The sequence below is a fragment of the Centroberyx gerrardi genome, chromosome 17 (genome assembly GCF_048128805.1).
Source record: "Centroberyx gerrardi isolate f3 chromosome 17, fCenGer3.hap1.cur.20231027, whole genome shotgun sequence".
Lineage (NCBI taxonomy): Eukaryota > Metazoa > Chordata > Actinopteri > Beryciformes > Berycidae > Centroberyx > Centroberyx gerrardi.
Window position 1 is genome coordinate 14,770,976 of NC_136013.1, and position 13,185 is coordinate 14,784,160.

Genomic DNA, 13,185 nt, shown 5'->3' on the forward strand with positions numbered 1-13,185 from the left:
CTAGGTGATGGAGAGTGGAGTGAGCATTACAGACACAAAAGCAGGGTCTGCAGGAGAACAGAGGCTGAATGGCCCTGCCACACAATTACAGGAGAATTCCTTCCCCACAATCACAGTCATTACTGCAGAAACACTCACCTGGGCAGCAGCTGCGGGGCTGCGATGGACGACCATAAAACCACTTCCTCCTGACACTCCTCCAGGGTCGCATTCCAACAAACAGCTGTCGGCCCCTGCAAGCTACCAGCCCGCCCGCCTCCGTGCCATCTCTGCAGTTTACATTGTGAACTCCATTCTCTCCTCTCCCGCTCTCCTTTTGTGTTTGGTTTTCCCTCGGATTACGCACTCTCGCATTGTCCGACTGACTCTTTTTTTTTTTGTCTCTCCAAGGTGTCATCCTCTTCTATTCAAATATTACCTCCCTGTGCCTTTGCATTCAATGCAAATCGTCCCTCTCCAGAGTGTGATTGGTGTGAGGTAACAGAGTGACAGAGATAATAGCCCTGCTCCAAACAAACATAAACAAGGGACCATCAAGCGACCGTGGCCGCTGTGCAGAGATCAGCAAACTGAGCATTCAGGAAGCCTACTGCTCTCTGCAGTGTGTGCTGCTGAGCTGCTGCACTGAGCAGTCCCATGGGCCTGGTGGGGTATAAACACACCGTCACAATCAGCAGGTGTTAATGGAACAGAGAGATGGGTAGAGGGAACAGCGAGGCGGCATTTAGCCACACAGTCTGGCCCCTGCTGTGAGCGCTGCCTGCTTTCATTACACAACGCTGTGTCAATACACTAATCATATGCTCTGTCACAAGGCAATCAGTGTTCAACGTGCTAGTCAGCTGAACACACGCCCCTCAATTCATTATCCCCCCTCCTACCACGGTAACACTCTGACATACACACAGACACTCACAGATATGCACACACACACACACGCACACACCATCCGCTCGGAGTCTGACCCTTGACACCCCCTGTCTCGATGCGACTGTATAGTCAGTCTAATTGCCAATTGGTCATTATTGACCCTTGGTGATCTTTGTTTCAGCCTACTTTGCACAATGGCTAAAACCAAGGACAAAGGGAGCAAGATGAAAAGAGGCTTTTGAAACTGGGATTTCAATAAAAACTAGTGAATCAAAGACATTTTCTATTCTCTAGTATGCACATCGACTCACCGAGGCTTGGAGAAGGGACTGTATGTGGTTTGAATTATGATCACTGGGGAGAAAGGGATGCGTGCAAAAGGGTGATGATCATACCTGTAAGCTGTGCCAAACGAATCTATCCATAATTGTGCCTCAGTCATTTAATTTTCATTCTGGGGAAAGTTTCTGGGCCCTATAGTGACCAGAGACATGATGAGGAAAAGCCTAATCTAAATCATTTCCTCCAGGCTGAGAATAGAGAAGCATCACAAGATAATACTCAAGGTTGTTGATTATCTGTGGGAAAATTCTCCCATAGCCTACAACACCGAGACTAATGGCGCCTGGAGTTTCTTGGTTATCAAATCCACATTTATAGTGAAATGATTTTTCAACTGAGTAGACATCTTAAATGAAACACAAATTAAATGCTTTTTTAACCAGCTGAATGGTTGACTTATTTTTCCAATGAAAAATAATACAATTAATCACTTTTGCGCATTGCTCTCTTTTCTTTCCTCTCAGCGACTAGTAGCTAGACTCTAGCTAATTGCATTCTAATTAAATTTTAATTTCTGAGTGGAACAGTGTTAGTGAATGTCAGACAAGTGTCTAAGGAGCCTTCTCCACTCCATTGGGGTAGAAACCGCTGTTTGGTTATTCTGGTCCTACATCCTGGGCTCTCAAGATTTAAACATGCATCCCACTAATTGTATCTTTAGAGAACAAAATGGAATACTAATCAGAAATGGGTTTTCAATCAGTTCTAAAACATGAAGGACACTAATTTGATCTACACTCTCTTCCTTTGTTAATTGAAATGCAAGCAGGACAGAGAAAAGCAAAATTGTTGATGTACTAGTTTGACACAATTCTTTCTGACTTTTGTGGACTGACACTGCAATCAGCAGTGATACAAAGATGAGACAAAAAGGACAATGAAAGTGTTGATGATGATGATGATGATGATATTTCTATTACAGGCAACAGCTGCAGTGGGTCAGGAAGTGGGTGTGCTTCAAATCAAGCACAGTGCATCTCCACCACCCTGTTCTGTATCTGTGGAATGTGATGCTGTTTAAAGCTGGCCCGTCATCATTGTGCTTCTCCAGGCCAAGTAAAATATCACATTCTTGGCAGCAAATTATCTTTGGGATGAAATGAAAGGTGGAACCCTTCTCAACTTCCTCCTCCGCCCCTTCTGTCCCACCAGGACTCGATTCAGGGGAAAAAACAAGTCCACCTCCCTCCCTTTCCCTGTGCTTAACCCACACTGGCAGACCAGGCACGACTATCCATCCTACCCTTTTTGAGCTCAGGTCCAAAGAAAACATGAGAACTAATAAATCAGTGTCGGGAATTAACCCTGTCTGGTATTGGGTCGCACCTCACCGTTGTTCAGGCCTGGCCTGCCGCTCTTGTCACGGGAAGCGAGACGCGCAGGAAGTTGCATATTTAGTGGAGGATCTGGAACGTCCTCCTAGCCAAGGGAGAGGCCCCATGGCCCCACTGATATACTCTGACCCTGTTAAAGTTGGCAAGACAAACTCCATTTGGGGTATTTGGAGAAAGCTGAGCTCCACAGTGATCCCCCGTGGGCTTCCTGTCACACTCCACAAGTCCCTTCACCGGTTTCCTCTACCTCCCAGGGTGCAAAGCTTCAATGGCCCTATGCATCATCCTTAGCCAGCTTCCCTTTGGCTAACATTCATTATGGTATAGCACTCCTCAGGGAGTAGAGGCTTTAGGCAGGGAATGTATGCACTGACCAACCTGCCAGGGAATCTATCAATGACAATCTAGCACATTACACCAGCCATCCACCCGCCAGGAGAGGGTGAAGTATTCTCCGGGGCAACAGGAATGCCAGAGCCAAGCAGAGCTGGAAAAGCCTGCTGCCTCAGCCCAAGATACACAGGGAACAAATGGTTTCACAGAAATACAAAATAACAGCCCAGAACCCAAGCTGCAGTAGCATTACTGCATTCAATACACAGCAGGCTGAAGCTGAAGAACCAGAAAGAAAAGAAAAGTAGAAGAAAAATAACTAAACATTAAATACCTCAGAACAATACTTGGCTTTAACCTGAGCCCCTTCGTGAGACACTCCCTCTTCATATCGGATTATGCAATTCCATTATCCATTCACGGTCACTGGCGCCTACGACTAAAGGTTCATTTAGTCCCATGATGGTGCATATCCCAAGGCATGCTATAATTCAACCATGGCAAGAACAACATCTCCACGGAATAGGTGCCCCTCATGGCGGTTAAGACCATGAACCATGACCTTCAGCAGTCATGTGGAGACGAGCCTATACATATCTGCTCCTCAGCCTGAATGCATGCAGGCGTGCACACACACACACACACACACACACACACACACACACACACACACACACACTACTCGACATTAAAAACACAATGTGACATTTTAACAATCTAACAGCTCAACCTAATCATTTTTCTATTATTGCACAGGCTCAACCATGGTGTGGTTTGACTGACAGGATGGGGGAGGGGCTTACCTGATGAAGAAGGAGGCCGCTGCAGATGGACTCTGTACTGACGAGGAGGGCGAGGAGGAGGTGGATATACTGGCGATGGGAGCTGGGGGTCCGACCGCACACTGTCCCGGCTGGCTGGAGCTCCTCTGTCGGCAGGGTGTCACGGTGGCGGCGGCGGCGGCTGTGGTGGTAGTCATGGTGGTGAGCGGGGCCTCCAAGGCTGTGACATCCCTGTCTGCATCTCCCATCAGACCCTGGGCCTGTCGACACAGAGATACAGAGATAAGACCACAACCGCCACTTACACCTTACTGATCCTGCCCACCTCCCTTCCACTCCATTTCCTCCCTCTCTCCTCTCCTCTGCCCCAGATGGACAGGCAGCTGCTGCGGCCAGCGCTGCTCAGAGGGAGTCAGCAGTATCCACCGCAGCCGAGATCTCCCTACAGAACAGCAAGGACGGCACACCGCTCATTGATTCTGGCAGCACTCTTGAGGTTGCTCTGGCTGTACTGTAATTAAGTGATAACCCACATCTAATTAGTAATTAAATCACTAGTGATTTACTTCACTCGGCTAGTGATTATACCTGTACATCTATGGCTAATTTGGCATTTTACTTATCAGGAATGAGGAACATGTTCGCCTGCAGCTCAAATCATACTAGGAGTGGGCTGCAAGGGGAATCTATAACTATATAACAACAATGTGATGAGTGAGACTTGTTCCTCAGCTCTCTGACGAAGTGTTTGTGATGTATCTCAAGGGTGGCTGAGAACACCCTGCACTGGCAGCTTGGTAATTGGACTGAGACAGTATAGGTGAGCTGGCCGTGTTTCAGCCCAGGAGCTCTGATAGCTAGGGGCGATGAGACAGGTACTGGCTGTACTGTGTGCGTGTGTGAGGGGGGTGGAGGTGGAGTATAGGGGCTCAGCTGGAGCTCTGCGGTGGAGGGGTTCACTGGTTTCTCACAGTCCAGCAGAGGGAGTACAGAGAGGGCTAATTATACGGGCCAACTGTCTGAAACTACACTTCAGCTGGAGTCACCAGAACGACAAGGGGTTAATCCTCGTCGGAGCCACTCGGCTATCCGGCAGGACAATGATCAATAGCAGCTGACGAGAACTGGTTTTGTGGGTTCTTTCAGCGTAGGGAATAAAATAAATAATGGCCAAAGTTTTCCGTAACATTTATAACAGTGACACATGAACATTGTGCAACCAGGAACAACCTTGGATTGAGCACAACGGAGCACTGCACTGACACCGAGCTTCACATGCAGTGCCATTTGACAGGATATGTACTGTCAACACAGTGCAGGCCCTCTGCATATTTACTACCTCAGTGTTTGCCCTAGATTCATGTTTGGCAACTAAAATAACATCATTTACAATCTTTTTATAAAGTGTGTGGGCCTTCCTGTATATGCCATTTGTCAACGGAGGCTGACAGCTGAACTATTTATATGCCACGACTGACATGTGAATGCTATACGTCAAGATGTAAGGACATACGTACATTCTGACATTCACATGAGAGTTGCTGTGGCTATTGCTCCGGAGAGTAGTGACACTGGGAGCTCTACATGCAGTACAATGTGCTGCTATATTAAAGCTTGGTCGGTTGGATTATCATCGCCCAGAAAACCTTCACTGACAATTCGTCAAACAGCGGATAGGCAGCGTACGCTCTTGATGAATTCCCAATTTCACATTTCTTCATTTTGAGCTCGTTATCGCACCTGGGAAATCCACAGCCTTGTTTTGGGAGCCTGGTTCTGCTCTCTTGCAGACTTCATCATGGAGGTGAAGTCAGATATCAAGCTGTGGTGTGAGAAGTTATGACTTGCAAAGTACATGATGGAGAAACTGGGTGCAAACTGAAATGAGCCACGTACAGATCCTCACGCAGCCACCAGAGCGGAAAGCCTAACCCCATGCTGGTGTTGGTGACAGGTTAGGAGCCCGGCGCATACCGGGGAAGTGAACCCTTTACTCTCTGGCACGAAAGACTAGAGCACTTCACACACCCGCACAGGAAGCCTATGTGGATAGCTCATCAAATCTGTCACTGATTGAGCCAGCGTAGAGTCCGTTTTAAAATCGAGTGGCAGCAAAATTCAGGAGCACGCAGGGACAGCTGGAAGCGAGGCGGGGTGGGGTGTGGGCTCAAAATGGATAAACAGCTTGCCCAAACACACACGTAGAGGCACACACGCACACTCCCCAGCACATCAGGATGCCTGTCAAAGAGTATTTCCTTTGGGATTGAGACTCAGGACTTAAGCCCCTCAGCCAAGCTGCTCTCTGTAGCCTTGGACCTGGACTGGCCCTGATTCTGGCTGAAAAGTACAATCTATCCCCTGGTCAGGTAATTAGGCTGTGTCAGTGGAGCCATGTGTCCTCGGCCATTCGCGCTGAGAGTCAGTAATGAGCTGGCCTTCCACCCTTTAACCCCCTGATCCCTTTGCCTTGGTTTGCCACTGGAAAAAAAGAGGGAAAAGGAGGGGGGGCAGAAAGAAGGAAAGGCAGAGAGAAAGGGAAAGAGAAAGTGTGTGTGAAGAAAAGAGACAAAAGAGAGAGAAAGAAAGAGAGAGAGCTTCCCATGAAGTCTCAAGTGAGCAGGGCAGGCAAGCCTCCTGTCAGCAGACCATCTCCTCCTCTGGGGCTGAGTGTAGCCGGCTCCCCTGTGACCTTTGATCCCAGTGGTCAACAGACTATTACCGCTGAGGTGAAATAGGCCCTGCTAATCTGGGCTGTCGTGCTTGGCTGGCTTCAGTAACCAAGAGAAATCAAGTGAGGGGAATATCGACTTCTCACAAAGACGATAACCGCTGGGTGTGACCATGTGAGGAAAGGACTAAAAAGTCGATAAAATTTTAGATGACCCCGACATTTAGCTCTCTGCTCATATCGTGTATATCAGCACTCTCTCTTGATACGAATACCAAAAGGTTATTGAGCAGCATATTGAATGGTTTCATAATTGGGCACGAATAGGAAATATCCTCGTCTCTCCTTCCTGTATCCTCCCCTCTCTTGTCGTGCCTCTCTGTGGCACACTGCCATGTGGGCCCAGCTGCACCGAGGCAGCAGCAGCCAAGATCATCTGCCGGGCTTCAAATTGGTGGCAGTTGAGCGGGCCAGGGCAGCAGGCCACCAGCGGGCCAATAACACACACTGAAACCCTCATGGGTCAAGAGCACTTGGTCTTTGCAGATTAGCGCACATGTGGTTGTGGATTTTATGGAGCAGAGGGAGAATCACAGATTTGGGTCAATCAATTTGTCATTTTGAGACAATAACTCACTATTCACAATATGGTTGTTTGTATTACCTTGAGGGATTTAAGCCCTTCATTCAAACAACTGTGGCCAACAGCAGTAGGAATTAAATAAGCAACACTGACGTTGGAGCTCATTAATTTCTAGGGTTTTGCGTCAGGCTTTGGGATGCTGGAGCTGCTCCCTAGACCTAGACAACACAAAAAGAGAACTCCATTTCCTGCCATTTCCTCCGTTCAAAGCAATCACACTCCTATGAAACAGTGTCTCAGCCAATTCCATTTGTAAAGGGGGAGAGAGAGTTTCTATTCCAGTGGTGTTTAAAGGACCACAAATATCTTTCCAAATGTCAACCAGGGCCTTTTCTCAAATGAGAGATTCAAGGTGCCCTATAATGGGCTGTGTGTGGTAGAGCCCCAGGCTCCCTGGTTGAAACACTCTGTAGGATTGCTGTCTAACATAGGCCATCTCTACTTCTTTGTCTGAACAACACTGCATGCTTTCCCCACAAAGAGACCAAGTGGGAATCATGAATTAAAGCTCTTGCCTTTCGGCACAGCAGAACTCCCAGTCCACCAGAGCTGGTGTGGGTTTTGTCATTCTGAAGGATCTGCTTTTAATGAAAGAAACAGGCTTTAGAAAATAACACCAGACCCATTTCTGCTGCGTTTGTAACTCCATATCCTGAAGGGACATTTCTCTCTGTCCAAGGAGGCCCAGCCTCAGCTATGTGGCATTGAGCAACTCATCCCAGCTCCAAGGGCCACTAATTGCTTTTAGACACATAGATGGAGAACACAAGTCAGCCTCTCCCTTGTATGCCAGGCCATTTGATTTGCCCTAGATTGCACACATGCAGTTAAAAGCTTTTGGTGGCCTCCCATAAACCGTCTCTAAAGGCACTTGTTGACATTAAAGGGAGGAATGGAAATCTGTCTTCAATTTTCAAGCAGAAAGGAAGGAATAACACTACCAAGACCCCAAAACAGACAGCAATTTTAAATGCGGCTAACACAGAGATGGCAAAAATAGAAAGGGCTCACTTAAAGATATCTGATGGTGAATATTAAAGTGCAAGGAATAGATGAGGTTAACACCTGGAGAATGATTGGTGTGTTTGGTGTGTACACCAAGTCTGGCTGGTGTAGAATGTCACAGAGTGATGTCAGTCAGGTCTGAGACCAGATGGCCCCGTCACAGCAGGAGGAGACTCATCAGTAAAAAGGACACCTTCACATCACCAGCCAGATGACGGGAATCACTCTCAGCACTTAGACCCCTCTAGAATATTTAAAAACATTATGCTACAATGAAAACTGCATGAATGTGCAAATAAGTGATTTAGAGGTACAGCATGACTAGTCATCAGCTCCCATGACACCGGAAGGGCAACTCAGGACCTTCCCAAGTCTTCCGGACATCAAACAAGGCAGAGACTAACCCTTATCCCACATGAGAGAAGAGTTATGGAGACGCGGTGGGGTGGTCATTTCAAATGCCCTTGAGGAGGAGGTCAGCAGATTAGTGCGGGGCTGACCTCTGACCCTAGATCACCCAGGCTCCTTGACTACTGAGGAATGAGAGGTCAGCACTCCTGCAGAGTTCTGACACACAAATTCTCTGGCGGGCCTCATCTCTTTAAAGGTCTGAAATGTAACATTTCTAGTGACGTGACATGACCTGACAAGCACAAGACATGGTATTTAGGTTGTTCCGACCCAATTATTTCATAATTAAAATGTTCATAAGGTTGATTATTTGGAGTATTTATCTCCTCACTGAATGAGAAGGTGACGATACTCACTGTAATTGCTCTCAAAACTGCAAAGTTGCTCTCCTCTATTTCTCTATTTTTATTTATTTTCCTAGAACTTTGCTCTTACATGATGGTCCTATGGTCACAAGAATATTGTAAGGGTTGCACTCACTTCACGTTGCTCTGGATATGTGTCAGCTAAATACATGAAATGTCAAATCTAAATGTATAGTGGTGAAAATGGACATAATAAGACATACCGGGCTGGGCTGAGGGAGGAAGTTGTTGACTCTGGAGATGCTCCACATGCCCTCCAGGTACTGCTGGGCCTGGATGGTAACGGAGCCCAGCGCTCCCGTGAGCTGCCCTCCTCCCACAGTCACCTGGACGCTGGTCTTGGGCACCGAAGAGACCGAGGAGCTCTGCGACCAGCCCAGCCCCCTGCGCCGCTCCCCCATGGGCAAGACAGTGTGGGCAAGCGGCTGGCCTTTGGGGGGCTGTCTCGCATGGGCGCTGGAGGACGAGATGGTGAATCTAGAAGGCTGCGGTAAGAAGGACGTGGCGGGCAGGGCGGGCATGTCGGAGCTGAAGGAGAGGACAGGGGCGTGGAGCGTCTGCAGCGCCTCCTGCCTCAGCTGGCGGAGAGGCGTGGAGCACACCTGGCAGCAGCTGACGCCCGCTTCATGGCTTCCAGGTGCTTGGAGCTGCTCAAAGAGGAACGCTGCGTATCCAGGGTCCTGCAGAGTAAACACACACACACAGGGGCGCTTTAACTCCATGCACAACATGCCCATCCACAGACTCTATGCACGTACCATGTTGGACTGGGGCATATCTCCCTATCTGCTCTTATGAAAGGATTTCCTGAATGTTGTTCACATTTTCCAGGCGTGTCAACGGTCTGCTAGCAGTGTGGTCCCCCACTGCCCTCTGGGACCCTCACTCCCTGCCATAACCACTTCCTCCTCCTCGGGACGGCTGTTTGTTTAGACTGAGCAGCTCCGCCTGCCTGCAACCCGAGACTGCTGATCAGGTTCACCAGGCATGTGTTCATTTCACAGCGTCTGTTGGGGCGCTGGGACCAAACAAGCCAAACGCGGCCAAATGTGAGGAGACAACTCGGAAACGGGGCTGGAAAGGATTAGCGGAAGATCCCACAGAGTAATGGTTTAAGCATTCCCCACAAACAACAAGCGAAATGTAAAATATGTTTTATTTATTTTGTAAGGCTGTTTATGCCTTTGGAATGAAGGAGGCCAAGCAGATTTGAGCTTATTACTGCGTTTGGAGAGGGTGACCAGTGGAGTTTTGTCCTTTCTCTTCTTCTCTCAGAAGGCTCCCTAGGGTGTCTGTCCCAGCTTGGGAGGAACAACAAAAGAAAACAACAGCTGAGGGGACTCTAGAGCCCAAAGCCATGCGATTTACATTTGATAAGAGTCCCAGCATGAAAACATATGATAAGCCACCAAATGTGAAAATAACCATCTCCTCCCGGAAGCTAGAGGCACACAGAGCTATCACTGTACTATTCAAATCCTTTTATTTCTTATCCTCTAAGCGAGGAAGGCACATAACTTTTCTCTCTGTCTTAGAGAAATACACACACTCACACAAACACACACACACACACACACACGCACACACATACACACATATTTACACACACACACAGACACCACAGTCTCTTAAGAGGCATAAAGAGGCAGTGGGCTCCTGCCTCCTGCCCAGTGGAGTCATGGCCTAAGACAGGAGCCCACAGCCCATACATAAATGTTTATGAGGCCTTTGCTCCGTGGATCCTCGGAGGTGATCAGGAGGAGTGAGGCGGTGGGGAAACAACAATCCACTGCCTTAATGCAGTGCCACTTAATACAGCCAGCCCAGCAGACTTAGGGCCCGCAGAGGCAGGCAGGCAGAGGGACTCTAAATCTCCTCGCTATGAAAGCAGCTCAATACGGAGACTTTTAGTTGACCTTTCTCTGCCAACATAAACAGTATTAATGGTTATGATCATGCAACTTTTCGCACAACCTCACAGAGAATTATGGCCACTTTTTCTCAATTGAAAGATCCTCTGCACATTTCCCTGACAGAAAAAACGTATCCACTGAATTATACTCAATCTACACTGACTATGAGCCATGTCTAATCTCTATATCATCACTTTCTCTACAAGAGGCTCCGATCAGGCAAACGACTGTGACTGGACTCTCACTTATGACCGGACATTAAATAAAACCAATCTCCTTATACTTGCAAGTGGTTCTGGTTAATGATTTACCATCTAGGCTACTTACACTTGGGCAGGCATGGACCGGATGCAAGCAAAACTACAAAGTACACTCAGGATGTAGAAAATCCCATAACTCCTACTGGAGTGTTTAACATTGGTGAGCTGAGGACTGGCTAATGGTCGATGCATCAATTATCTTCTTGGTGTGTGTGTGTGTGTGTGTGTGTGTGTGTACATGCATGCATTCAAATGTAACAGGCTTAAAATAGAAATAGAGCTTTAGAGAATTATATCTAATGCTTCATGATACTAACACACGTGAGTGATCTCTACTGTTATGCATAGGCAGGATATTTGGACATTTATGCACAATGGAGGGCAGTTCCTATGTTGAATAAGTCTATGACAAATCGGAAGAGAAATATGAGAAAGAGCGAAAGAAAATACGACTGGCTGCCGCTTTCACGGTCTAGTCTGGCTTCGTGGACCTGGTTCTAAGACAGGAAATTGAAGCAGAGTCATATCCAGTCAACTCCGCCCTTCCATCACCCCTCACCCTTTTACCCTCCGACCAACCCTAACCCACCTCGGGGCATTTGCTAGATGGAAGAAATCAATTCCCCTCTCTTTCTCCATGCATTGTTAGGTGTTGATTTAGGGGAGCTAATAAAAAGACACACAAAGCTGAGCCCATCTGCTATTCAGTTAGGATTCTGGAGGTTAGAGCGCGGGCTTCTCCTGTAAAGCTGTCTGTAAGCTTTATGCCCGGTGGAGTGAACAAAGGGTCAGGGCCACAAGGCTTATGAGGATGATGGTGCTGATGATGAGGATGATGATGATGTTGGGGATATGGATGTGCGTATGATGAGATTGAAGGCCAGACAATCCATCTTTCCATATAAGGTGTAGAGAAAAAGGCATCTAAACTGTCCTGGGTAGATTGTGTTATGTTACACATAGGAATTTAATATACTCATATTCTCATTTTATTCTCATATTTCTGTGCTATCTCACCACGCAAGTTATATTGCTTGAGAGGCAAAGCATAAAGTGGAAAACATGAAACATATGATGCATGAGTGCCCCCACCCCCAAAGCCATATTGTTTCTTTTATTATCCATATGATCTATTACTGACAGGTGCAAGTGGGTGTGAAGAGTAGCCCTGCTTTAGAGATGCATGTAATGCTCGGCATCAACACAATCCAAATGTTCAAAGCATTCCTGTCTGCAGAGCTGTGGAGCAACTTCAGGGCTCTTGCTCTTCAGCCATTGTTCTGCATAAGTGGAAGGTGGCTTCGGTTTTCAACAGTAGTAGGGAGAGAGAGAGAGAGAGGGAGAGGGAAAGAGAGAGAGAGGGAGAGGGAGAGAGAGAGGGAGAGGGAGAGGGAGACAGAGAGAGAGAGAGAGAGAGAGAGAGAGAGAGAGAGAGAGGGGGGGAGAGAGAGGTGGGGGGAGGCAGGTTGGGGTTGTGCCCCTAGCCAGGAGGCTTGTGGGTGGTTGTGTTGGTTTACTGCCTGTCAGCGCTGATCTTTATTAAACTCTGGGGACAAATGTAGTCAGATGCTATGGCCTTATTATGGAAAGGAGGTGTGCCCGGCATGCCACGGAGAGAAAGAGCTGCCTGTGGAATGGGCCCATCGCAGCTCTTAGAGACACAAGTTTGTCTCTGTCCCTCACACTAACCGTGATGAAAACCAGAGCAGCAGCAGGAGAGAGAGCAACCAGACTAACCGTCTGACTGTCTATGTGGGTTGATGGAGAGTGTCATCACAGACAGCCCATGCCCAGGGGCTGATGGAAACAAGCTCAGCTGTAACCACTTATGGATGAGGGGACAGGGAGAAAGATGTGCATGATTTCTCTCATGCTTCCTTGGGGTGCAAACAGGACCAGGAAAAGTCACACATAAGATTTTTCTCAAATCACACCTCATTTACCCCGTCTCGTCTGCACACCTTCCCTCCAATCAGACAAAGGGAAACTGCCATCTGACTGTTTCTGCATTCAGTGTTTGATGTAACTCTGCTACGGAGCACTGGGCCAGATATAGCAAGCTGACTTAAATCAAGAGGAGGTCATAGTGATTTGAAATGCATGAGGCCCCTCGCTAGCCGAGAGACTCTTAGGCACGCTCCATTGAAAGTAAAATACTCTGGGAAACCATATTTTCTATTCCAGTTGAGCCGAGCAGACATTTCCCAGGCATAAAGGCTCCCCATGGCCCACTGTACCACTGGCAGAAAGAGGAAT

The 13,185-nt window shown here is 47.7% G+C and overlaps 1 protein-coding gene across 1 annotated transcript in view; it reads right to left on the reverse strand.

Moving 5' to 3' along the window:
* Nucleotides 1-13,185, reverse strand: part of kif26ab (kinesin family member 26Ab) — a 68,618-nt gene that overhangs the window by 31,699 nt on the left and 23,734 nt on the right. The window contains exons 3-4 of the mRNA XM_078289408.1: nucleotides 8,960-9,436; nucleotides 3,683-3,921 (exon numbers count right to left, since the gene is read on the reverse strand). Of these exons, the coding sequence (XP_078145534.1) occupies nucleotides 3,683-3,921; nucleotides 8,960-9,436 (716 nt within the window). The remainder of the gene's footprint in view (nucleotides 1-3,682; nucleotides 3,922-8,959; nucleotides 9,437-13,185) is intronic.